This window comes from Pomacea canaliculata, linkage group LG4 (genome assembly GCF_003073045.1).
Source record: "Pomacea canaliculata isolate SZHN2017 linkage group LG4, ASM307304v1, whole genome shotgun sequence".
In the NCBI taxonomy this organism is placed as follows: Eukaryota; Metazoa; Mollusca; class Gastropoda; order Architaenioglossa; family Ampullariidae; genus Pomacea; species Pomacea canaliculata.
In genome coordinates this window covers 6005069-6032407 of record NC_037593.1, presented here as the reverse complement: position 1 = coordinate 6032407, position 27339 = coordinate 6005069, and the positions used below count along the sequence as shown (strand labels likewise).

Genomic DNA, 27339 nt, shown 5'->3' with positions numbered 1-27339 from the left:
ATGAAATCAAAATGCATATTGATCAGCAATATATATATATGACAGATTTTTTTCTTTCATCACACATGGGGGTGGTTTTAGTGAATTTTGCTACGTGTGCTGTCGATCAGCACTTACAACGTGTTTCCTATAAACTGTATTCTTAGGAATAAATAGTAATACCGCAAAAGTCCACTATAATCCAAAATGTCGGCTCCTGGATCAAAGTGAATCGGGAACCAGTGCTCTGCTTTGTTTTACATAGTTTTGTGGCTTTGCGGCAAAATACAAACTTGAAAATGAATACGAGTATATGAGGCGCGTATCTATGCGTATAATTGATTGTCATTCCGTAGCTAACCATCGCTCGCCAGGGTCTATCGCTGACACCGCACAAGGGATTCCCAGGAGCGAACCCAATATGCAAAGCATCGAGAAAGGATCGAGACAACTCCTGCTATTGGTCAATATCGACGGAAGTAGTTGATCACATGGTAAGACGTCACACGGAATCCCTCGATTGCATGAGGGCCTGCGGGATACAGCCTGTGACCGGTAGGGTGGTAGCTCTTACCTGTTCTTTCATCCTTTTTTATAATAATAATAAAAAGACTACTCAGCAGGTGTATGAAGCCGAGGGACGACTCAAGTTTGAATGATGGCGGGTGTGTTCGACTTAGAACTTCACGAAACAAACTCATGCGAAGATGAATTGTCCGACGAAGAGTTTCACGATCCTGACGAATATCAGGTATGGAATCTCTTCACTCGCCAACTCGTGGGTCATTCTTTCATCTCTCATCTTCATTACTGTCATTGTTAATGATCTAAAACTGTTTTCAGAAAGGCCACGTTACCTTTGAGTGTAAATGTATCCGACAGAAGCTGCCAAGGATCTAATTTCCTGAAATACTAGTAACCTTTGTTTCTCCGTCTTTCCATTCTCATTCTGAACGACATGCGACCCTTTGAGTAGAATGAAAGGATATTTTTAGCTTATTATAAACCCCGCAGACAGTCAGGATAACTTAGTAACTTATCAGGCCATATTGTATTTTTTAAAAAACATTTGTTATGTCTTGTCTCTGTCGACCTCGAGAAACAAATGGGTGAAATGAAAAATTCTGTTTCGCCATGTTAGTGATCATTCCATCATTAATCAGGGCGTATGTTCAAAACGACTTTGGCAGTTTTATATTTTGACTTTTTTAAAGACTAGTGGTAAGGTGAGATAGAGAATTAGGACAAGAACTTCAAGACAATGATGTTCAATCTACCTAAAAGACTATTAAAATACTTGCGAGAACGAATATTATGTTACTGCTTAGTTTGCAAAAATTACCTTAATTGTGTTTAAAAATGTTCACTCACTAACTGGTAACAAAGTTGTAGATATGAAAAGTTTATTTGTGAACTGGCAACCCACCTTCCCTTTTATTCTCAGTGTTGTATGCCGCTTTTTGCAATGTGTATTAAAGATGTTGGACAACACCACCCTCACAACAGTGCTACATTACTGAGTATCTTCAGATGAACAAATAGCACAAAGATTTTTCACAAGAATACATCAAGTACAATAAGCAGATATGAAATTAGCTGTCTTGTCAATTTATCACAAAGAATAATGATGCCCTCCTTATTAGACATCTTGCTGGTCAGTTCTTGTTCTATTCTATGGTGCAGTATTTAGAGAAAAATCTGTCACCAGCATCATGAAGATCTTGAGTGGGTAACCTTTTTTCCTCCAAGGGACATTGTAATATTCATAACATCATTTGTGAGCCATGCAAAATGATCTACTTAAAAATTATCACAAAATATATTCTGCAGAATCAACTGAATGCAGAATGAAGTCTGTAAAATACACTTTTGTAGTAACAAAACTTTTTCTGATGGACAGTTTTTTGTCTGTAGTTGTGCAGTGAAGAAATAAACTATGTGTCTTGTCTATCTCCTAATGGGCGCTCCTTGATTGTCCTTCAAAATTTGTTATTTACATAATATACATATATGTTGCTATAAATAAAGCCTATAGATTTACTGAAATCTGTGATTGTCTTGGCAGGCCAGATCAAAGGATTTCACAGGCTGTATATGTGCTGGCTGTTTCCCATCCCTTGTATAGGTGATCGTCACAATAAATTTTCGTCAGACCAGGCAGTGCCGATCTGTGCCATCATACAAGAATCTTTTAACCGCCTTTTCCTAAACTTTTTAAAAATAACTGATATCTGATATTGTAAATTAATGAATGCAGGATGCCATGCATTCCACTTTGGAATAGGTTGGAAATACTTCATTTATTCAGATGTGTACATGTTTGTGATATACATAAATCCAGTAAATTACTAAGACCATTTATATATAGATCATCTATCTACGTAATTACCCAAGAGTGGCAGCAATAACTGAAAAGAAGGATTTAAATTTCAAGGATTGGTTTGGCCTGAAATTTTTTGTTGTAAGCAGTACTTTAATGTAATTTTTAATCCACAAAGCAATGAAACCAGTGCTGCTTGGTTTATACTAATTTTTATTACTGTTTTTCCACATTTTATTTAAAAGGTAAAGATAAATTGGCACCTTAAATGCGCGTGTTTCATTCTGATGTTAACATTACTTTCTTTAGACACATGCCAAGGACCAGATGTAAGAAACCGTCATAACTGTTTACTATCAGGTAACTGCTGAGGTCACTAAGACCTTGGCATTCAAATAATTTAGCAAATGTAAAAGCAAGAACAAAAGTCATTAAATCTATATGAATAATCCAAGAAATTTAACTGAAAATTGGTTTAAAGAAGGAAGAAATTAACAGTTAACTGTTGATGATACAAATGATTTTCTGCTGAAGACTGTTTGCAGTGTTTCAACAGTTTTTTTCACTGAAATAAAAGTGTTTAGTTTTGCCACTCATGAAGGACGATGAACAGCTTAATGTCTTGAAACTATTATATCACTGGATTTGCGCTGCTTCTTTTCCATTGGCTTGTGAACTCATTTTGAGTTTTCAAGTAGGCCTTCCGGAGATCTGTACTATGACTGGGTCTGTGGTGTGGAAAGGAGTATTTGCAACCTGGATTACAATTATTTTAATGAAATGTGTATGCTGGGAGCAGCTTTTGGTTACACATATCTTTCATCTCATATGGCATTCTAATTTTCAACATGATTCATCACTTGAAGCAGACTGACCATGAAATGTTTAAAAGAATACTTGGTTTTGATTTAATAAGTTTTTAATAAGAGAAATTCATTAAACAAATAGTTTATCTCTAAATAACACTCCTTTAAGTAATTTAGTTAATTCCTTGTTTGTTTTTTTAGAACTTAATATCATGATGTATATTGCAACATATAGATCTGTTGATCTGTTGCAGCCCACAGGTGTTGAAGATGCTGCTGAGTAAGTTGATGTTTATTTCTTGATTATGTTTGTTGGGGGTTATTCTGGTAGGCAAAACAAGACTACAAAAATATTTGCTTTAAGGCAAATATTTGCAGTTTTGTCTTTTTATTTTTAAATAAAAATAATAGGTTATTAATTTCAAGCATTGTTGAATATATTTATAGTTTTTAATCTTTCAGAAGTTCTAAAAATATTATTATTAGGCGTGAGTGAAAACTCTTGTCTGAATTTCGTGGATTTTGGTATCTTTTAGGTGTCTTTCTTCATATGTGTGCTTGAAAATCTCTTGGTTCAATAGTGTATACTATTTCTGTTTAGACAGTTTGCTTGGGCATTCAGTATTTTAACTACTACTCTCCCTCTCACTGTTTGTAGAATGAGTGTGTGCATGCACACACAGAGAAAGAGAGAGAAGGAAATGTGAGACAGTAAGAATAATATTGGATTGAGATAAGGCATTCTTGAGGATGGAATTCTTCTTAATTTTACTTTTTAGCTCTGTTTTCTCCATCCTTACAAAGATCATCAAGCAGTCATCAATATGAGTACTCGTACTTATTTCCTCAGACATTTATCTTAAAGGCTTAATGTCTGAAGTGATCTCTTTTTTTCATAGAAAAACAAGCTTTAATTGATTGTGTCACAGGCCATCAGAAATGGAGACAGTGGAGATCTCGGCACAGACAGTCAACCCTTTTCAGGAGAAGGTTAAACCTCAGGACTTTGAACTCCTGAAGACATTAGGCAGAGGTGGTTATGGCAAAGTAGGCATCTTTCTGTTTGCTTCTTCGTTTGTGTACATGTGCATGCTCTTGAGAGAATCCCCTGCAAAAGTTGCAAGTGGAGAAATAGTCTTTGTTAGGGGTTGATTCACTTACAAAAATAATCAGTTTATATCATTGCAGTAAAAAGTTAATGCCCCTATAAGGAAATCGGAATACTGTATGTAATTGTGACACACATCTGTTGTGAGGGCATTACAAACAGTCATTTATTTTCATGTCAAGAATCCTTCATGGTCACATAACTGTCAATAAGTTAACAAAAATTACTTTTAGCGAGCGAAATAGTTCTTCACATAGGGGATATATCAAAAGTCAGGAATGCTGTGTGAAAATGTATCCCTGCTCTGATTTAATGGAATCTTTTAATGGAAACTTTTTTCCTCTTGACTATGTTAGTAACTTGACAAAACCATAAAGGCAGCAATTATTCTAGTAATTTAGCTGCTGAGAAACAATGTCTCTTTCTTAGAATTACCAGTATAATTTTTTTTAAGTTTGTCGTGTTACTCTGTAACATAAATAGTTTATACAGTTTATTGTCTTTTTCCTGAAATTTCATGGAAAATCACTTGCTGCCCTTTCAACACTTAGATTTACTTTGTGTCTGTTTCTGATATAAGATTTCATAAAATAAGCTGCATTGTTGGTTGAAAAAGTTGATTTCTGAGGGGTAAAAGCAAATGAAGGTTGGTGTACTAACTGCTGTTTGGGTCATAGTGGAGGAGGGACAGTGTCGTACAGACTTTGAAGCACTTGGAGAGGTGGAATAAAACAGAACTAGCATTTACACTTTGAGAGGTGAGATAAAACAGAATTAGCATTTATTAATTACTGTTCCCTGGTAACCCTCTTTGCAGGTCATGCAAGTTCGGAAGCTAACAGGTCAAGATAGTGGAAAAATCTTTGCAATGAAGGTTTTGAAGAAGGTGTGTGCTTATTTAACTTTATTTCATTTTCATTATATTATTTCTTCTGTCTGTTCAGGTCTCGTTATTTGTATTTGATTTTATCCTTTACTTAATTTTGTTAACCTTGCAATGAGCATAATATATCTCTGCTTAAGTAAGTTTTTTTCTTTAACAAACTTTTGTCTGCCAAATGTATGAAAATATTCTTTATAAAGGAGTTCATAAAGTAAGATTAATTTGTGTAAAATTGTTTTTGTAGATTATATCATCTCTGTTTCTCAACATTACTAGGCAACCATTGCAAGAAATGCTAAAGATGCTGCACACACCCGAGCAGAGCGGAATATACTGGAGGGAGTAAAGGTAAGTTATATGCCTTTACACATAGCACTGGGGCCCTGACTTTTGCTATTCATCCATGCATGAAGTTCAAGCATTTTCAAAACATCAATAATAACAAAAGTGGAATAGATAGGAGTACAAGTATTAATTATAATGACTATGCAAAATCAACTTAAGCTACTGTAGTTTGTCCTGATCTAGATTTTTCAAGTTATGTGTAGCCAAAATAGAAATGTTCTTTTTACAGCATCCTTTCATTGTGGAGCTGAAGTATGCATTCCAGACAGATGGTAAACTGTACTTAATTCTAGAATACTTGCCTGGAGGGGAGCTGTTCACACGACTTGATACAGAGGGCATTTTGATGGAGGATGCTGCCTGGTCAGTTGAAACAGAATCTAGAAAAATTGCAAATGGAAAATAGCCTACAAATAATAATGTTTATGGATTTAGTATGTTTGCATTTTTTATAATCTTTTATTTACATAGAAGCTTTAAGTTCTACAGTTTTACTTTGGAATTTTGAGTTTTTATTTGATTCAATGCATAATGTCTAAAACTGATTTAAAATAATGCTCTTTACAGATGTTGCTGTCAGTTTTAAACCTTGTTAATTACTGGGTTTTTTTTTTTAATGCATAGTTTTTACATAGCTGAGATTGTTCTCGCCATAGAACATCTTCATAGCCAAGGAATTATCTACAGAGATCTCAAACCAGAAAATGTTCTTCTTGATAAAGCAGGTATTATTATCATTATTGTTATTTGTTGTTATTATTATTTTTTGCTTTACTATTGTAGTAAATGCAAGTTTTATGTTTCACTTATGTGAATGTAAAACATTTGGCAGTATATTGAAATAGTTTCCATCAGTATTAAACCTGCAGCTCTTTTTATTTCCAGCGATTGTATTCAAGGATAGTGATCATGTTGTGTGGATGAAAAGGATGTGTTAAAGAAGCTACCCAAAGTAGGTTATTTTTCGTACACTTAGTTTATTATTACTGTTATTTTCTAGAACGGAAATTTATTTCAGGCCATGTAAAGCTGACAGACTTTGGTCTGTGCAAGGAAGCCATTGGAGAAGGTTCTTTGACTCACACCTTCTGCGGCACAATCGAATATATGTGAGTAAATGTGTTAAAACCAGATTTTAAGCAGTGAAATTCTCTGTAATTTTTCAAAAGTTTCAACAAACAGATATAGTTGTACAATAAAACTCATTATTTTTATACAATTAGTAAAATGTAAAAGTTTAAACTTGTTAAACCTGTTGAGAAATAAACTCTGCGTTTTGCAGGGCTCCAGAAATCTTAACACGCAATGGTCATGGAAAAGCAGTTGACTGGTGGAGTCTTGGGGCTCTGATGTATGATATGCAGACAGGATCAGTGAGTTTTGACTTGATGATGTCTTTTAACAGAAAGAAGTAGACATTGTTTATTAGCACTACTTCAAGTAACTTGTAATAGAGCAAATCAAAAACAAGTGTGGATTTATAGCTCCAGGAGTTTTAGCTGGGTCAAACAGCTATTTGATGAAGTGACTGCCCAAGCCTTTAGTCTGGTTGAAAATTGCAGAACTGTTTAAATTGTTCTGATATTTTAGGGGTGGCGATGGAGGGTAAGGGGCAGAAATGTGTTCAGCAAATTCTTGATAAAGGAATAGTGCAAATGCCTTATGTCATAGATTATATTTTTAATGAGATAGAAAATATGTGTGCTGGAGAAGCATCATTCATATTTAAAAAAACTGCATTCTTTTTACTTTTGTGTAAGTTAATGTGATGAATTATTCCAAGAATGTTTTTATTTCCAGCCTCCATTTACTGCTGAAAACAGAAAGAAAACTATAGATAAAGTAAGATATTACATTACATTTTTTGTTCCTTTTGTATTCAGTTGAAGATGACATTCTGACTTTTCAGTCAAAAAGTTTTCTAAAATTTATCACTTATGGTCATGGTGAATGAAGATTGCACCAGAGCCTCTGAGCCTGCTGTGAATGGAACAAATCACACTAAATTAAATTTATTTCAGATTCTGAAAGGAAAATTGAGTCTACCCCCATACCTGTCAACAGAAGCCAAGAGTTTAATAAGGAAGGTAACTGACATTTAGTCTTTTAGTAATGCATATGACTAACAAACTCTTATTTCAAGCTTCACTTATTTTATTGAATAACCTATTAGATCAAATGTTGTCCCAATGTAAGCTTAAATAGCTGTTCTGGCAAAGACTTAAAACATTTTTTTGTGAATCTGTTGTGTCCTGTTCTTTAAATGCTTATGCTTGAAGAAGTATGGCCATTGATTGTCTTCCAGTGGGGTTTGTATCATTCTGGAAAATTTATTTTTCAGCTGCTGAAAAAAAATCCTGGAGAGCGACTCGGTGGTGGTCCTGATGATAGTGAACCTATCAAGGTTAACATTGTTCCATCAAAGTGTGCTGAAATATAAGACTTTTACTTTCCCCAGAGTGGTCAATAGTTATTGAGTAGAAAATGTTTGTGCTGACCGTAATTCCGCCCACTAGCCAGTAGTAAATGCTCACACCATTCTGAAACTGGAGTTCTGAGCTAGATAAAAGAGGTTAGATGTGGCAGGTGACAAATGGGTTAAAGAATTTTGCTATCATGGCAACATCACTGGAGAAGAAAAGTTTGCATAGTAACAATAAGTTAATCTGAGTTACCAGCTGAGACTTGCATTACTATCTGGCCAGCCATATAAGCCATTTTCATGTCATGATGAGTACATTTAAACAGTTTTAAGATTTGGTTGTTTTACTTAATGCAATCTAAATTTGTGGTATTATAGACATGTATTTACCCTTGTGATGTCACATTATTCATTCTTTAGTTTTAATCTATTGCTTGTTTGTTTAAAATGGATTTTTTGAGGGGAGGGGGTTGTCAAAAATGCAAAATGTGCTGTTAATCCATGTATAGCAGTTCTTTTATATTGACATGCCTCTAAAAATAATCTTTATCTTTACAGGCACATCCTTTTTTCAGGCAGATTAACTGGACTAAACTAGCCTTAAGGCAAATAGAACCACCATACAAGCCAGATGTGGTAAGAATTTCATTTAAGAGAATTAAAACATGGCAGCTCAGGGCTTGTTGGGGGGAAAAAATGCTGCATGCCTTTCACAACTGCATAATTGGATTAACTTGACATGATGCCAATGTGAACTCAAAATCAATCTGTCGTTGCTCAGATGCATTTTGAATCAGCACAATTGATTACATTTAATTGTGTGTATGAATTGATGCTAAGCACTGTTTAGGGTAGGCATGGAGGGTAATTCAAATTGATGTTTACCTAAGGTTATGTCATGATAAAGCAGTTGGCCTTGTAAAAATAGAGCACCATGCTGACATGTTTTGAATAACAAAGCATATCAATTGCATAACATGTTTGTTTAAACTTTGATGTTTCTTTAAACTTGCCTTTTTTTCCTCCCATAATGTAGGTGTGTGTGGTAGTTGGGGTATGCTAGTTCATGTGTACCTTTGCTGTAGCAAGAATGTGGGCTTTCTAAATATCTTATTATTATTATTGCTTACACTAAACCAGATAACTAGTTCATTTTGTTTCGCTGTTTAAACCAACAAGCTAGCAAACTCTTTCAAAAGTGAAGATGAGGCCATTTGGAAAAAAAATGTGTAAAACTAACCTTTCACCACATAATCATAATCTTTTATTCTTAAAATTGAGAAAACTAGCTACCAGCCCAGTGTGTAAATGTCTTTATAGTTTTGCTTTTTTTGGTTCTTGCAGACCAGTGAAGAAGACACAAGTCAGTTTGACATAAAGTTTACCAGACAGACACCAGTTGATTCTCCTGATGATACAGTCCTCAGTGACAGCGTGAACAGGGTCTTTCAGGTAATGTGTATTTTCTGTTAGTAAAATAAAATTTTGTGTGGCAAGTAATATTTTATGTGCAAAGAACATACTTAAAAGTTATACGCATGTAGGCAATCATGTTCTCTTTTTGTTTTCAGGGTTTTACCTATGTTGCTCCATCTATCCTTGAAGACATGAAAGCATCAAACTGGTTAGAGCCACGCTCTCCTCGTAAACACAGGGGTCATCATCGGTAAGTAATTTTTCAAATGTGCATACATATGTGTGTGTGCACATGAATTTCTCTGCAGGTGAACTTCATACTGAAGAAATGTGAGGGTAAACAGACTGCAGTATCTTGGAAAGCTTTTGACTTTTAAAATAAAGCAGAATTTAGCATTCCTGAGTGCTATGATCATTAATAATATTTTACTTGATTTTAGGTTAAAGGCTGTCATGCATGGCCTACTTGCTTTAAAGATTTCTCAAACAAGGGGAGAAAACCAACTCGTGATACTTCACAAATTTGATGAAGTATTGCTCTCCCATGTAGAATCTTCATGTAACAATTTCAAATTAACAAATTATTTTTTCAACAGAACAAATTTTTTCCAAAATCCTGGCAGATTCTCATAGAGTTCAACATTTAAAAAAAGAAAAAACTTGATCTAATGAATTTCAATACAACAAACAATGTTTTTCTCCTGCAACTATGAAGTGAACAGAAAAGCTTGAATGACCCAGCTGAATAAAGCATAAGATTTTGAAAGATTATCCTTATGGCCAGCAACTGATCTGCCCATACACAACCTACTACTTTGCTACAGAACATTAGGGTGGAACTGCACTGCTGTCCTCCATTGGTATCACCAAAACCATAATGACCATTTACTAGAAGCATGTGCAGAAGCTCCTCATACTCATTCTCTCGTCTTGGGCACACTGTTTTTTCTCTGCATGTGACATCTGTTTGCAGGGCTGGTTGCTGTGATATAGTCTTAGCTGCTGGCTCAGCATAAAAAACCCAATTTTCCCCCTCCCCCATTCCTTCCTCATCCACATTGCCTGCAGCTGACCAGAGAAGCAAACTTTGGTGTCTGGGGTTAATTCAAATTTCCATGATGTGGAAATGCTCAGTTAAGAGTGATTTATCCCTGGTTGCATTTTCTTCAAATGCCAACAATAGGATATTTTTTCACCAAGTGTCTCTGAGACCTCTTCCATCAGATGTTACCTTTAATGCTACATGGTATTGAAATTGGTGAGAATGTTCTGAAAAGTGATGACAGTATACATCATCACATAACGAGGATGCACATGACAGTGACAAAGATCAGCAGATGCCACCTACCTTTTGACGCCCACACCACTTTGGATGTATGGTGCAGTTTTTCAAGTTCCAGTGTAATGACTGAGACATGAATCAATACCTCAGTTGTCTTGAAGATACTTTGCTGACAACTGCTTCTAAAGACTTAGTCCATCAGAAAATTACCAACTTTTTAAAGAATCGATGGATTCTGGTGTGTTGGAGTTTGGATGTTTAAGCAAGAGTAACTTCCTCTAAATTTTCAATTTGTTTTATTTTTCCTTGTTTCAAAGAATGAGTGAGAAAGTGATACTTTCAAATAACCTTCTCATGTGTTTCCATGAAGTTTTGCATCTTTTGCGCTGCTATTTTTTAAAGAAGATTAAAACTTTACAACTCATGATATTCTGTTTAAATTTTAAAAACACTTTCCCATCCCCTAGTTATTGGTTTAAAGACTTGTTCTCGGCATCTCTCACTTAAAGCTTTCAGATGAGGCTTGAGACATTAACCCTTGCTTGTTGTTATGTTGTCAGGCCAGGCATTGCTATTATGGAAGGTTACTCCAGCATGGGAAGAGCTCCCAACAGTCACATCAACGGCCACACGGGTGACTTTGAAGAGATGGACACTACCTCTGCAGGGTGCCTGCCGGCCAGGTCACATTCTTCTTCATCCTTTGAACCAAACCTTCCTGATCCTTTACATTTTAGTGGCATAGCAAGCATGCACCATTGGAAAGACCCATTCCATGATGGTGTTAATGTTAGTCATAGGTTCAAGCCATCTCAACCAGCAGGTACTCCTCATCGAATACACCAAGTCCATTCTTCTCCCGAACTGTATATGAACAGCTCTTTAAAGGTTCCTTTAATGAATTTAAGTTCCAGACCTGACATTTCTAGAAATACTCAGCAGGCAAGGCATCAGATCCCTTTAGGTCATGAGTCCTTCAGAAGTAGCTGGGTTAACAGCCAGAGTTCCGTGGTTTCATCTAGTGCTATAGCCATTCCACAGCGAAGACATTCACCTAGATGCATGCATGGTGGTGGAAGGGGTGTGCAAGCATCTGGACCAAAGTATGTTGCACCTGACAGCATGTCTGGGTCAGTCTACAGACAGAGACTCCAACAAAGGTCGCATGAGAAAGTGAGAACTATGGAGCCTTTGCAACCATGTTGATTTCAGCTTTTACACACTACTTGAATAGTGAGCGAAATCCATCTGTGATGCCACAGGCATAATCCTTTTGCTAAAGAGTATTTTTTATTTTTTATTTTTTTCCATAGTGAACCAGCCATATAAAGTCTTTCACTGCATCAGGCATCACACGAGTGTTGCAGCTTTCATTTTAACATGAAAAAAATAAACTAGTCTTCAGCTATGACATTTACATGTCCTTCGTTCTTGCATGCAGTGTGTTGTGTCTGTTAAAAACTTCATTACAGTATTTTTAGGCTCTTCTGATAAATTGAAGCGGTGGAAATGAAAGGGTGAGGGGGAGAGAGCCTGCATAAAATAGTTTTGTGGAAGACTGCATTGAAAACATTGAGCCTGCTACCCTCCACTGTGATACCTTAGTAAGCCAGTGACTTAAGATTTTTATCTTCCAGCATCCCACAGCAGCCCTTTGGCTTCATGAAATTTATCACATCCTGTGAGTTGCTTTAAGAGCACTCATTTCTGGTGGTAAATACTCAACAGCATGATTTGACATCCCATTTTTATCTTGTATCAGACCTATTTATGCATCTTTAGGTGGCTTGATTCTTTGAGGTGTATCTAGAGGTTCACCTCGTCTGCAGCAACATGAATTATGCACCTTGCAACATTGGATAATTTTGTATTGCAGAGGTGTAATTTGAGCATGAGATGCTCAGCTCAAAAATATCAGGATTTTCACCATACTTTCACATTCAGGCTGTATTGCTTGCTCAGCAAATGTACAGATTTTAGGGACACATACTTTAGGCTACTAAAGGTATTTTTAAGGATTTCATTATATGGGATGTGAAAAGTGAGTAAGAGTACCATTTTAGAATTAAATCAAAGGGTTACTTCCAGTTGTTTAGCAGCATGTGTGTATGATGTGTAAAAGCAGCAGAACTGAATGTATTGCCTAGATTTGTCTAGATTAGACAGGTAAGAGATTAGAGAGGTAAACAGGGCAGATTTTTATGTGCCACTTTGTTCTTTAGTTCTCATCAAGTAGCTGATGGCCAGTTAATGAAAAATTGGCTGACTGGACCATATTTTTTGTTAGTCTGTTCACATTTCTACAGACCACCTTGGAATGCCCAGCTTGGCTTGTAGAAGTCGGTCACAGATCTTACAAGGTTTAAACATTTATTTAGTACCACTTGAGAACAGTTTTAGCAGAAACACTTTAGGTTCCATAGAAAATTAAAAAGCTCATAAAAATGCCATTCTTGTCATTAGAGACAACTATATTGACAGTAAACAGTTACCATCGTCTTTCCTCAAATGGCAGGTGAAACATCAACTGTCTGCTGTTGTTATTGTTGGATTTTTATTCGCTATCATTATTGATTTCTTTCCTGGTTTCCATTTGAAGTTTCATAGTTTCATTAAAAAAGTTTTCAAAACTCCAGTATTCTCTGCAGACAGTAGGTGAAATTCTCATTTTGCGTACTTTTACACATGAATGTTTTAAAAGGAAAAAAAAAGGTTTAGATGATGATCAGTACTCAGTCATCACTTCCCTGGTCATCTCTTAAGGTCACTGCAAAATGCTGCTTTTGTTGCAATGTGTGTGGGAGATGCTTTCCTACCTTAACTCCTCGCTCCTCTGCCCCCACCATCACCCACACACACACAGACATATACAAAAACCAACACCTTGATCATAAACTTATCTTAGATCTCTAAACTGCAGTAATTCCTTTACCCAATGTGCATGCATTTGCCAATATTTTTCAGTGAATTGAGGATGCCTGATTAGAGGCATTCACAATACATTGATGTCCTGCTCACAGCCATGAGCTGAATAATATAAACTGTGATTTTGCTTATTTATAATTATTGTGTTTTATGAACCGTTGAGTTTGGAAACACATTGACATGTTTGATCATGATCTGCATTGTCTCCTGTCAACTTGGGGAGCTGTTTGCCAGTTTTATGTATGTAGAATAAAAGGGTGTTAATTTATGTCTTTTGAAGTCTATGTGGATGCAACAGCTGTTTCTGTGTAAAATACTGTGGAACTGTTATTTATTCCTGTGCTGATCACACTGTACATTTATCTGTATATTCCTTCTGCTGTACCCTGCCACTAGTGTAGTTAATACTCTTGCAGCTGTCGCACAGGTGCCAGTTCCTTTGCTTTTCTTGAGAATGCTGTCTGCAGCTCCGAATCAGAATGTCTTATTCATTTGTCATTTGCAGAAGCTAAAAAACCACTATTGTTTGGAGTGAAATGAACAAAATAAATATTAAAATAAACATATACTCTTGAGGGAAAATAATAAAAATAACTCTTTAGCTGCTGTATCTCGTAGAAAAATTTTAATTTTGTTTACTTTGCTTCGTCAAGCTTTTTCATGAAGTGTTTTGCATCTCTTACGATCAAGTTAATGTAGGAAAAAAAAATAAATTGCTAATCTGAGATTATATCGAATACTGTTGGGTGCTAAATTAAGAACTATTTCTGATGTGTGCCTGTTCTGCTTCTGTCTCCCCCGATGTTGTTGGCGTTGGGTTTGAAATCAAACTTCACTTATTTCTGTAATCCTATTATCATGAAATCTTGAGGACATGTATGGTTGTAACATTAAAGTTTATGTACATATGTATAATTGGGACCAAGATCTTGATGTTATAAAATTTAAATGTCTTCCAAAGAGTTCAATAGAGAAAGAAATAAATAAAAGTCATGCTCAGTTCCCAAAGCCTTGGTCATTACTGTCCGTTTGATGACAAAGCCATGTTCTTTAAAAATGACTTCTGGAGTTAATGGCTTCAAGTATCTCGCAATTCACTTTCACCATTTTTAAGAATTTATCAGTGTGTTGCATTTAGCATTCTTGTCACTTTATAAAACATGCATCACATTGCTGTTGACTACATCAAGGTAATGAATAGCCAGGTAGTCACAGCAACAGGATCCAAACCAGAAAGGGTAGACACTTGCTCTAGTTTGGTCCCCGTTGAGGTAGCATGCTTCTCTCAGTTGACCCAACTGTTGGGTGGGCACCTGTGGAAGATTGAGGAAGGTAGTGTAGCAAGTGAGAGAGAGAAAAAAAAAGCTTGCCTTCAGATAAATGAAGGTTTGCCCATCTCATTCCCCTAAATCTGTAAATGCAAGCAGTAGAGTGGCACTTAAAAAGGGATGCACTCTTACATTGTTCTTGCTTGTGCTACATTCTCTGTCACTGCTGAGTTCGTCTTTGGGTCAGGGTTAGGACTGTTTGGGTTTGGGTCACCTAGGGATCAGTTTACAGAAGTTTTCCCCGCTGACATGAAGGAAGTTTAACATAAACTCTGTGTGTGCACATGCATTGTAAGAGAAGTGATTTTAGCATGACCCACACAAGATATGTGTGTGCTCAACATTTTTGAGAGAAATGACTGCATTGAAGTAGCTGAAAAACTCCATATAGCTTTCTATATGGTATGATTAGTAATTTGCTGGTGTCAACATTAATGGTTTCCTGTGTGTCAGAATGACTGGTTTTTAATGATTTGCTGTTGGTACCTGGGATAATGTTGATCAGGGCTACAGGTTAAAGCAGAGAATTTAATCCGATGGAGTGAGGTTAGGGTACATGTTGGGACAGGTGGAAGCAACTAGTGAAGAATGAGCATTATGGTCACTAGAACTGCATGTGCTCCTTACCTCCCTCTCGGGTTGTACAATTCTGTTTCACTTAAGCTAAAAGTTCAGCCTTTAACATAAATTTTATGTCTTGTGACTTTCAGACAGTTTATCAAAAATAAATGTTCATAAAAGTTCATAGTATTTTTAAAAAAGGAAAACATGGGGGTTTTTTTTGTATTTTTCTTCAAAATTTAAAAGGATTATTTTGAGAAAAGCATTGTATGAGCCATATTTTTGCTTGTATGTGTATGTTTGCTTTGCGATTTAAAAATAAGACTGCAGTGGGTACAAAATAGGTGTAGAATGAGTCAGTTTAAAATGAGTAAAACCAAGCCCAAACCCAGCTGTTCTGCTGTTAAATTTTAGGGTTTCCTCTTTATGTGTGTAAATACATAAAAAATATTGGTTATGGAAGTTTTCTTGTGGACTTCCTGTATGTCAGACAAACCAAAATCGGTTGCCACTCTTTTTTGTAATCTGACTTCATTGTCTGGAATGCTTTTCTTTATGGCTACATGCAGTGACCACCTTAACTTTCAAGGCTTGCCTTGAGACCTACTTTTTTCATGAAGATCTCCAGTAGCTTGTTGTCTTTACCTCTCTGTACTATTACCCCTCCTCCCTTTAGTTTTTGTAGTTTATTGTCTGTGCTACTGTTTTTATTCCACATGCTGCTCATTGTGCTTAAGGGTATTATACTCCTTGTCAAGCAGGAATATATCTATATATCTTATTTGGAAGGAAAGTTTGAAGTTTTCTCAATATTTTTTGGTTTGAGTGTTTCTATTTTTTGTAAAACTTCTTATCACTTTGGCACTTGTACAGAGGGAAGATAACACCAGAATTGGGCTTGCAGGTGTGGAAATTATGGATTGTTCTGTTGATTGGTCTCTTGGAACTGTTATTATTTCTTCTACACTTGAAGATTCACCATTGCCATTTATCGGCTTTTCTTGATGCATGGTAAACAGAAGCATAATAGGAAGCTGTTGAAACCACCCCTGCTATCAAAATACAGGAAGTCTGACCGTGGATTGTCTTTACTCATCGCTGTTCTTATAGCCATCTAACTGGCTGCAGAAAATAAAAAAAGTGATGATGGGGCTGCTGGCTTGTTTTTCAGGGGAGGAGGTGATTCCAATTATCAGTAAATGTAAAACAAAGGGATTTCTGATGAGAAAAGTTATTGAAAGTAGCAGCATTCTGAAAATAAGTAGTGATCAGAGATTAAAACAAAGAATTTCGTACCAATGTGTCTAATGAATGGGTGCCTCATTATTGTGGCATTTGCATGTGCAATGTAACCCTTATGCATGACTATTGCATTAACAATGTATTTGAAGCATGTGGTTAGTGTGGTGTTTGCATGGGAACCACATTTGAAACCGGCTTCAGCAAATGTAAAATCCAGTGCACCTGTATGCTTTCTGCTTTTTCTCATCATGTTCATATTTTGAACCCAAGTAAAGACAAAGTTATATATTAAAAAGAGAGAAGTAGACTAAGGATTGTAAAGTCCAGCCAGCGAATCTTGGTTTGTGTACTTGCATGCTTGTGGTAACAAAGTATTGTGGGAAAAGAGGGCGTGATTTTCAGATTTCAGGAATGTTTTGATAGGAAGAAAACAACCTTACAAACGATGAACTTGTGGATGAGTGGAGGGAGATCTTGTCTTACCAGCCCTACAGAAAGGGAATTTTTTTGCAGTCGGCAAAGAACCTACCTGAAGCCAGTTGCAACTTGAAACCATACAGAAACGCTATAAATGTCCTCACATTGGAGAGTGCTTAAAAATAAAGCTAAATAGCATTTTAAAAGCAACATAGTAAGTCAGGAGTGGCTTTTTGACATAAAAAAATTATAATTGAAATTGTTTTTGATAGGCTACAATACAAACTTTGCATTTTTTCCCAGTAATTTATACATTCTGATGCACTTGCTTTTTTTCATGCTTGTGTAATCTGGCTGTCTGCCTGCCTTTGTTCATCTCGTTCAGGGCCTTAAAAGCTGTTTCTTGGGAGTTTATGATGCTCTGTTGCATTTCGGGAAATTTTTTTTTTTAATTTTGGCTTTTGTTTTCAAAGCAGGGTTTTAATGCTGTGTTTGTTTGGAGGTGGTGTTATGTTTTGTCAAGATAGCTTTCATTTTTTTCTTTGTTCCAATGAAGTATATTCGTTTGAAACAGTGTGGTTTTTATTGGGAATATTTACACATTTCTAGATGCACTTGTGCTTTTGAATATGATCAGATATGTTCTGAGATTAATTATGGATTATTTGAATTTGCTGAAGCTGACATAAAAAGTCACCACACAAATATAGGAATGTTTGCACCATCAAGAAAAATTGAGAAAATTGGTAAGAAACAAAATCAGGAGTCACTAGTGTCATTATTCATGATTTCAGGTTGCCCAAAAAAGTGAAAAAGTCTGGTTGGCTATTTAAGCGGTAAGTTTGTTGCGCAGGGTTTGAAGGAACAATGATTGATGTTGTAGTTTTTTTTGTTTTGTTTTCCTTATTTTTAAAAAACTGAGTTTTTAAAATTTGTAGCACTAATAAGTGGTATGCATACCTAGAATTTGGATGTGCTGTGGGTTGTTTATTGCGCAGTAGGAATCCATGTGAGGCAAAAAAGTGTGCCCATTGTTGTCAGTAAAAAATGCACGATTTAAAAATTTTTTTTGCCATTTTCCCAAACACTCCCCACTTATTGTAGTCAGCTTTCTTGTGTGGCTTTAAAAGAAAACTGTATAATTCTAGAAGTGTTGCAGGTTGCAGCTGGCAGTAGTTTTTTTGTTTTACATATACAGCAGTGCCTTTTTTTTTATTTTTTGGCTAAGCAAATTTTTTTGCATGTAGTTGATTTAGACCATTTGACCTGGGCTATTGCTAAGCATTCTCTTTAACTCTAAAACGTTGTTTTAGTCATTTAGTTTTTAAGAAGAATAAACTTTGAAAGTTTTAATGTTTAACCATTAAATTCATTTGAGATATTTTGGTTCTAGCAGAGCAAATCTTCCTCCGCTTACTTTACCCAAGAAATAATGACTTCATATAAGACATAGCATCAGATTTTCTTTCCCATTAAAACAATCAGTTGATTTTAGCAGAATGTATTATTCTGTGGTTGCATGATAAGTTTTATAGTTAGCTTTGTCCTAAGACTAAGGGATGCTTTTTCCAACTTACCTTGGGTTAAAGCTCTAATATGATAAGTAACAAATGAAAAGTGCATTTATGTATGGCTGAAGCTAGGTTTGAACTTTGGCAGTTTGAAGCTGTGTCCAAAGTGAAGAGTTAGCATCCATTGCAGTGACAAAATTCTATCGAATTCATACCAAATACCAATGTAGACTACAAAGAACAGGCCAGAAATTCTACCCTTGATTATGACTAGTAATATCGTGTACTTTAAAAAAAAAATCAACTAAGCTTGTTAATGCTTTTTGTATTACTCTTTAGTGGTAGTTTGCTTTGGGCTTTCGTAAAATTTTAATTTTGATGTTTACTTTACAACTACCATCTCTCATATGGACACTGCTTTTTAAGTATTAATAGGTACTGATGGCAATAAGACTAAGTATTAACAGTTATTGATAGCAATAGCACTATGTGTTGATGCTAAAATTAAGCTTAGTGTGCTAATCATGCATTGTCAGTGTTCAAGAAGACAGTGCTTTTGTATGTTTACCTTTTAATGCCAATACCATAGTGCATGTCTTTTCTTTTTATACTTGCCCGTGAAGGCTTGTTTGAAATTCTGCAAAAACAGGAATCAGGGCTGCATATTTGTGTACATAGTCTTGCACTGAACTTCATGTAGCCAAAATATAGTATTGTTCTGGATGAATAAAATGTCTCTAGACTTCCTTGTCTATTGAACTGTTATCACAGAAGTGGTAGTGTGTATGCACAAAGTGTTCTCAGTTAACTGGGAGGCTATAGGGAACTATCCAGACGTTTGTGGTCCCCTCTGTCATGAAATTTTGGTGTACTCTTCTAAGTATTTGAACATTCAAGTCAGCATCTCTACCGTCTCTTCACCAATGTATTCCTAATTCTGTTTTTCAAAAACAAATCAAATAGAACACTTAAGAATAAGCTGTAATAGAATTTTATAAATCATTTTTAGCTTTTGGGGGAGGTGAGGGGAAGACCATGGAAATGTATATTGAGAGTAAATGCACTATTATGCAACATATCTGTAGGTGTGGAAAAAAATTTGTTTGCTCATGTGCACATACCCACTTATTTAAAATGTTTTAAATATTAAAAAAAGGTCTGGAGTCCCATTTCAGAGATATTCAGGGCTATTTCAAAATTCTTTCACATGCTTGCAGTTTTGTAAGAGTTGCATGAGCTTTTTAGCTGCTTCAGATTTGCATTCTTGGGTGTGTGTGAGAGAGGCCAAAGAGCAGGTAGAAGAATTTTTGTTAATCTTTCTTTGTTGTAGACCTTGAAGATGGGACCAGTGCAACATTTCTAACCCGAGGTCACAGGACTTCACAACTTCGCAGATTGGTCTTTGGATTTTTAAATGTATCAAGATTCTTACATGTTCACATTGTGGACATGGTTTCAAACATCTTCATCTTAGGGGGCTTGTTGATGAGTGGAAATTACTTTTTATGTTCATCCTCTTTTACTCACAAAGCCAGCATGATATCTTTTATAGCTTTTTAGTTGTTTCTCATTAATATTTGGTCTCATTTTGTGTATGCCATTGTCATCTAGAAATGGACTGTAGTTATTGTTTTGGGAAAGCATGCCTTAATCAGTAACATAGTAACTGTAACTTAGGGCATGTTAGAACACCTGGTTAAATCAAATGTTTTTCACTGTTAAAAAAAAAATACTAGTCTCAGGAGTGATCAGAAAGTGGCAGTTGTTGATAAAATTTCAAAATGTTATGGCTTTGTGCACATGCCTGTGAACACCATTTGAAAAATGCCAGCAGCTGAAGGCTTTCATTGTGCATTTTATTTAGATGGATGGCAAAAATTTAAGATGTAAAGGTGAACAAAATTTCAGTTTTGTAAGCATTACACCTCTTTTGAGAGTAAGGGAGTTGCTGCATCAAGAAATGTTTTGCAGTAAGTGGCGATACTTTATCTTAAAGGGAACTAGGAATCCACATTCCACATCATGCCTTAGATACTGTAAACCACTCGCAGTTTGTGACCACCGGTCACTTTACCTGTTTTTCTGTAGGTTTTTCTCTTATGTCTTGTCTTTTTTGTTCTATTGCATTTCTTTTATTGATATTGTGGTTTCAATGATTCGTGAATTTTGTTTAAAAATGGTAATACAGGTACGCAGTCTCAAAGTGGCCATATCTTGCTTATGTGCTGAATTTGTTTACATTGTCATCTTCACAACGTGCAACCAAAGCTGCACACTGAAGATGTGGCAACTTTTTGATGATCCCTAGGGATCATGTATCAAAGTTGCAATGAGGTATATTTGTATCGTGCATGGCTTTTATGATGGAGTTTAGGTGTAGACTGGATGTAGAGATTTGGTCGTCATACTTAGTGTCAGCGAAACTATCATTCCTTTCCTGTAAGTACAGAAGTACCACAAGCACGTCGCTCTGAGTACATATTATTATTATCTAAGGAAAAGAGTATTTTAAGCGATAGCTCTTTATAGCTGCTTGTGGATATATTTACATGTCGTTTGTGGCTTTTCTTTAATGTGACTGTTTTCATTGATGCAGATTTCTCTCTGCTTCAAGTTCTTTGAGAAGCCTACCACTGGCTTCAATTATATGTTCATTTTGTTTCAAACCTGCTTTAGTGGCAGAGATTTTAGATGGTACTCAGAAGAATTTTTTTTTTATACTTTTTTCCTTAATCTAACATCAGATCAAGTCTTCCCATCTGCTTTTATTCTCCACCACAGTTTCAAAAGGCCTTTTGTAGGAAGTGTGGTCCATGCCTTCAACTCAGGATCTGAACATGCATACATTTGCATCATTTTATAGAACTTTTTTTAGTGAGATGTTTTCATTGAAGATTAAAAATGAAAGTTTCATGTAACTGTTATATATATATAAACATTTCATATTTCTTATGTCACCATTTCTTTATTTCAAGACAGTTTCTAAAAATAATCATCTCATTCAAATTTGTCATGGATTTCATTACCATGGAAAAAGTCTTTGGTTGCAACTAATTGCAGAAGTTTTTTAATCCAAGTTCTAGTCATGCTTATCTTAAAGGCAAAAGTTTCTGCATGAGATAATGATTCTGTATGGCTTTGTTGATTGCAGTTGTCAGATGCTCTCATGATAAAGACAGCTGATTATTTAGAAATTTTAGCAGTTGAGGTTTTACCTCTCTTTATGTATATCCAATAAGCTTTACATGGAGAGTTTTGCATAGCAAATCAAAATTAGAAAATTAGAATTATGTGTGTACATAATGCTGTTCTTGAGGGGGAAATCACCTTTGCAGAACCCCAGCTAATCACTCACTACTGTAGTGTCATATCCATGAAGGGAAGCAGCATGTTAAAAATTAAGATGTATTTGCTGCATCCTCCAGGTGTGCTTGCATTCAGCATGCCGAAGATATTTTCAGTCATTATCAAGGGGAAAGAGTTGCAGGAAAACACCAGTGACACTTTCAGAGGGGAGATAAAAGATGAAAGATACTTTTTCTATGTAAAAAAATTTTTTTTTATACTTCTGATATTTTTATCATCAATATATTCACCTTTCGTAGGAAGTCTATAAAAGTAACGTAATATTATTACCTTTGGCAGTTCTTAGTGACATGCACATGTTGAAATGTGCTGAGGTGTCCTGCAAATAACTTTAAAGCTCTTTAAGATGTCTCATGTTAAAATAACACATGTAATTTGTCATGTTAGCAAATGGTTAATGGTTTATTTTTAATTTTCATATTATTTACTATGTGTGCATTTATTTTCAGTTAATAACTGCATCACATCTTAACTTTAAAAGAAAAATGTGGGCTATTACGAAGTTAGATTCTGTTGTTTATGCTGCAAAAATAAAAGTGTACTTAAAAAGCAGTTAACATTCTCTGTGAAAGAGAAAAACAAAAGTTAGGAACGGGATGGCTTTCATAAGTGTATCACACTTTAAGAGTTGAGGAAAGTAGATAGACATTAAGAATAGGAATAATCATTTCCATATTAATCCTGTTAATAATCATTAATAATTAATAAATGTTTTAAAAATTTTGAATAATTTAACTTTGATGGATGTTCAATCCCACTAATTTTACAAAGATACCCAAATGTAGTACATATATAATGTAGATATCTGGAGCATGTACATTTCAAGTATATTCCACAGATAGGCCCTTACATTTGAGGTCTAAAATATGTGCCAAGCACTTAGCCTTTTTCAGATGTTTTAATCTGTAAAATGTCCTATTCTAATCATTCATGTTGGTGAGCAGATGATGAATGAGAGTGACAGTCACTGAGAATGTGTACCTGATATATGCTCAAGTCTGTCCTACATTCACCATGAAATGTTTAGGGATATGACAAAGGCCAAAACAAATAAATGTATGGAGACTTGGCACGTGCATGAAAACACACACACGGAACAGGGAGGGTTTACAAAAATGAAAGAGCATTTTTTGAACTGAATTCTGGGATGACTAAAAAAATAAGAGAAAAAGTCACGAGCAGTTTTAGCAAAAATTATCTGAAATTTTTTAAGATTACTCAGACTCAGGAGAGAGAGGATGGTTTTATGAATGTTACATTATTGACAGGTTGGAAATAATGCACACTATTTTTTTGGCCTAATTGCCACGTTTCTGTTTTTCTTTCTTCTTTTTTTTAATTTAAAGCTTTGTGAGATGACAAAACTCAAAGGTTTTGAGTTGTCTTGGGTTTACAGACCATCAAACAAATTGTGCTGCTAGCACATAAATTCACTTCAAATTTCATCACTTCCAGGTGATACAGATAGGAAGTTCTGTGTGGAGTGCAATGTAATTAAAACTACACTCGTAAAAAAAATACAGTGTCCACTGAGGTGCTTGTGGGCAGGCAAATATCATGCTGTGATATTAGAAACATGCTGTTCATTCAAGTACTTAGAACCCATAATACTTGTACACTGCTTAAAATGTTGTCACATGCTTGGAATCAGATATATTGAAAAAGCTCATGCAAAAAAAATGCTTTAATAAGCATGTAATGCTAATACTTGTGCTGCTTAATGAATTGAGAATTTTTTTCTTATGACATTGTTGTCAACGCGTAATAATGGGTAAGACCTCACTTTGAACATTTTTTTAAATCTATTATTTTCAAATATGCTTATTTGCAGAAACCAGCTTGCCAAGTATAAAAAGGTGTATAAAATCAATGCAGATTGTTCCCTTTATTTCAGTAATTTATGTTGAAGTATTTGTTAGTATAAAAAATGTCACCTTGCATATTTTTTCTGATTTCACTTTTCATTTTATTAAGATTACAAATGCTTGATATTGTCCTTGCATTGTTATTATGTTTAATCAAAGTGCGTTGAAGTTATAAAGGATTGTTTTTATGTACATCATGCACCTATGATGAAAAAACCTTAGCACATATAGTGCAGATACCCGGTCAGATTCAATACTTCACATCCCAGAAAACCCAACGTTATACCTCTTGTTTCCATACTCCTATTTCCTTCCCTCAGCAAATGAGTGTTTTTTCAAATTATCATTTTTCCAGAAAAGTAGTCTGGAAGGCAAGATTATATGTTAATGTAATGGCGAGATCCTAACCCAACAATCTCAATTGTCTCTGCCAGGAGAATATATAGCAGCCATCATATTTTCATAGTTTAGCAAAAAGTTTATGCTTGATTGCATTTTGGGTCATCCCTGAAACAATAGTAGAATATCATTGTACAAACAAAAACAAAAAAAGCCCCTTAATTCTCCTGAATTGGTTTCTTTATTTCCCTGATTTTTATATTGTTTTTTTTTTTGTGCCATAATTTTACAATTTATGAACCGGACCGTCGGTTCTGTAATTTCTCTCCTATTAATATGGAACAAAAGAAAAATGTTTCATAACTGATTGCAGACAACAGGGAAGGAGAAGAGGATTCTGCACAATCTTATCATGATACAACTATTTTTGATCTCCTTAAATCTGATTTATTGCTTACTTGAAAAACTTGAGATAAACATTTGTATGTGATTTGGATGTCGGTTTAAATTATACTGTGTGCCTGAGAGAAAGAATGATGCCATGCTTTCATGGTAAGTGGACTGACATGATTCTGTAAACTCTCTTTAACAGCTAAAACTCCACATCAGAAATAAACTTGTTTTTGCAATTGACGTTTGCCTTCTGTCTGGATATTTGAGATATAAAGTCAAAAATTGTGGGTTTTTTTCGGGCGGGGGGGATGAGCAGTGGAAAAATATTGTTTTAAGATTAATGCCACATGAAAGAAACTATTGCCTAAACGTTTGTGGTAATGACAGACTGGTGAATTTTGTGTAGTTTGCGTAGACTAAACTTTCAATGATCATTTTCTGTGTTCTTTATCGTTGCTTTAGTTTTCAGTGCCACACATCTAGTAAATCAGCAACATAAAAATCAACAGACTTCTCTCTCTCCACCCCATGATATTCACGTGCCGACTGTGACTTTACATATACTCACTTGTAAAAGTGCTGCTAGGCAATTCCTCATCTCCGGTGTACTTGTAGTTTTCATCGCCAACTTCACCAACAGGCGTTCTAAACTGCAGAAGAGGGCGAACAGTTGGTACATCAAAGATTTCATGTTCTTCAGTCATTACTAAGGGTATCTGTACAAGCAGGAATGCGGTGTCCTTTTATGTTTTAAATCGCAGTTATGTAAGGAGGTGGAGTCGTGCACAGACCCGCATTCACGACTTGCCGTCTGCTGAAAATACCCATTAATCTAAAGAAGGGCACTTAATGTCCAGAACCTGTGTCTCTGAAGGTTTTTGGTTCTATGCTGCAGCAAAGATTCAAAACTGTATATCGAAGAGGGTGAACATAATATATCATGTGATAGTCAGGCAGGTGCCCGCTATCTCAGGTAAACACGTCTCGTGACTCGGCTTGTGGCAGATATAATTCATGTAATGCCTACCTTAAGACCTGTTTATGGAGCCTTGGCGATCGTATTGCATTGTGTTATAGTGAGAGAGAGAGAAATTTCTATTGTCTTGCGCTCTGCCACAGGTGTGCAGCGATTGTATATGTGCCCGCCAGCAATAAAGAATTCTTGCACTTCTGTAGATTTTTCTTCTATAGCACTTCTATGGATTTTTCTCAACTTCACTTTGCAGAAACTGTTGCCAAAAACGACGACTGCTCAGACGGTTTGATGCAATTTCAACGAAATTAAATATTGTTTACAAGTTTCATGAGGATAGACGATCGAGTTCTTTGCCAAACGTTTCATTTAGTGGAACGGTACATTCTGACAGAATCTCGAAGACCTTATTCTATTAATATTATTCTCACCTATTACTTGTTGAGTCTTGTAACTACATGTACTGTGTTTTCCCTTATACATGTAGCTGTTTTTGTTTACCGCCTCCTTTTTACTCACTTCTACTTAACTCACTGTGTGTGTGTGTCGGTGGAATTTTTATAATCGATTAATCCCCCCCCCCTTCTCAGCGTCCTAGGGGTCTGAAATTTTTACCAGTTACTCATTTCTAGTGACAATGCAATATTAAAGCATTTCCAGCAGTCAACAAGCAAACATGTAACTTGTCTTTACATGAACTAGGGGAGGTAGCTACTGCTATAGGACTAGTCAGCTATAGATTATCTCCCCTTTCGGTCTATAAGAAGGGAATGAAGTCAAGAAAACGAAAAGCATCGACCAAAAAAATTAAAATTTGCAACAGGGCCTTCTCTCGGATGCCTCCATTTCACAAAACAGAACAACAAAAACATTAATAAAGAAGCAAACCTTTAAAGATGTAAAATAACCTTGGCTTGCAGCACCGTCACACCGAGTCCTGGTCAGCTTCGAAAATAAACGGACGTGAAAGTATTGTTCTGGTTTCTCTCAGTGTTTGTGTGCAGCCCGTGCTTTTCACATGATGGTCACCCAGGTGTCAAGAATTTGCAAGCGTGTATAAAAAGAATGCGGCGCGTGAGATAGGCGGGTGCGAAATAAGCAACCGTCACGTTGAGACGACACTCGACCCTCTAACAGACTAACTCATTAAACTACAATATTAAATCATTTAACATTCTAAGTGAGAACACAGATGGGTGAAATCGCAACTTAAAGAAAAAGACAAAAAAAAAAAAAAAAAAAAAAAAATAGAGGCAAAAGCATCAGGAGAAATTATGAAATTGTGAGGGGCACTGATGATCAGATTTGTAATAGCCCGAGCCCCTCGCTCTCTTATATTTTGTTATACTTTTTAAAGAAAATTCTAATACCCAAGAAAAAATTATTGTATCGTTTTTAGGGCATTTCAAGTGTGTTAAATATTTTTTTTGTGTGACTAATTCCTTTATAGTCTTATCGAGAGAATTGTCTAACAGGGAACTGCATTAATTGTCTGATCGATAGCTCAGTCGATCACTGTCGACAGAACCTATCATGACCTAAAACGCTGACAGGAAGTCAAGTAACAAGCACAAAAATGTCAAAGGTCAAGATTAGTCAGTTTTCGATAGCAAACGACCTGTGCACTGAAGTACAAACCTTGACATTCAGGTTAACTGACGGGAGATATATATAAAAAAATAAAACTGCCCGTGTCCAGAAAATAGGACAAGGTGATCCCAACATCATTTTGTAAAAGAATACAAAATAAACACAAACAAAGGAAAGCACATTGTTTTAAAAGGTTGCCTGGCTAAGAGAGGTGTACATTTCTCTGCATGTAAAGATGAAAATTTATAGTTAAGGTTGTGGTCACTAG

General features: G+C 35.6%; 1 protein-coding gene and 1 long non-coding RNA gene across 4 annotated transcripts; one reads left to right on the top strand and one right to left on the bottom strand.

Moving 5' to 3' along the window:
- Positions 1–472: 472 nt before the first annotated feature.
- On the top strand, positions 473–24748 carry LOC112563271 (ribosomal protein S6 kinase beta-1-like). 3 transcript variants are annotated; one of them, XM_025237114.1, is made up of 18 exons: positions 477–730; positions 3360–3385; positions 4035–4152; positions 5031–5099; positions 5373–5444; positions 5671–5804; positions 6066–6166; positions 6460–6550; positions 6724–6814; positions 7242–7283; positions 7463–7528; positions 7783–7845; positions 8422–8499; positions 9208–9315; positions 9435–9529; positions 11122–11244; positions 17829–17870; positions 19876–24748. In XM_025237114.1, the coding sequence occupies exons 1-18, from the start codon at positions 635–637 to the stop codon at positions 19880–19882; spliced, it is 1422 nt and encodes a 473-aa protein (XP_025092899.1). In that variant the 5' UTR covers positions 477–634; the 3' UTR covers positions 19883–24748. The 3 variants fall into 3 exon arrangements, with proteins under 3 accessions (XP_025092898.1, XP_025092900.1, XP_025092899.1); XM_025237115.1 differs by lacking the exon at positions 17829–17870 and having other exon boundaries at positions 476–730; XM_025237113.1 differs by lacking the exons at positions 17829–17870; positions 19876–24748 and having other exon boundaries at positions 473–730; positions 11122–11972.
- On the bottom strand, positions 12185–25498 carry LOC112563275. Its single transcript, XR_003099000.1, has 2 exons — positions 25077–25498; positions 12185–14799 (listed from the first exon to the last, which is right to left on the bottom strand). It is a non-coding gene; the product is annotated as an uncharacterized LOC112563275 (long non-coding RNA).
- Between the last annotated feature and the right edge of the window lie 1841 nt (positions 25499–27339).

Bases quoted from the DNA above. Each gene is read 5' to 3' on its own strand.
- LOC112563271 (XM_025237113.1), top strand. From the start codon at position 635: ATGATGGCGGGTGTGTTCGACTTAGAACTTCACGAAACAAACTCATGC. The intron at 731-3,359 runs GTATGGAATCTC...GATCTGTTGCAG, and splicing joins ACGATCCTGACGAATATCAG to CCCACAGGTGTTGAAGATGC. The intron at 6,167-6,459 runs GTATTATTATCA...AATTTATTTCAG, and splicing joins TGTTCTTCTTGATAAAGCAG to GCCATGTAAAGCTGACAGAC.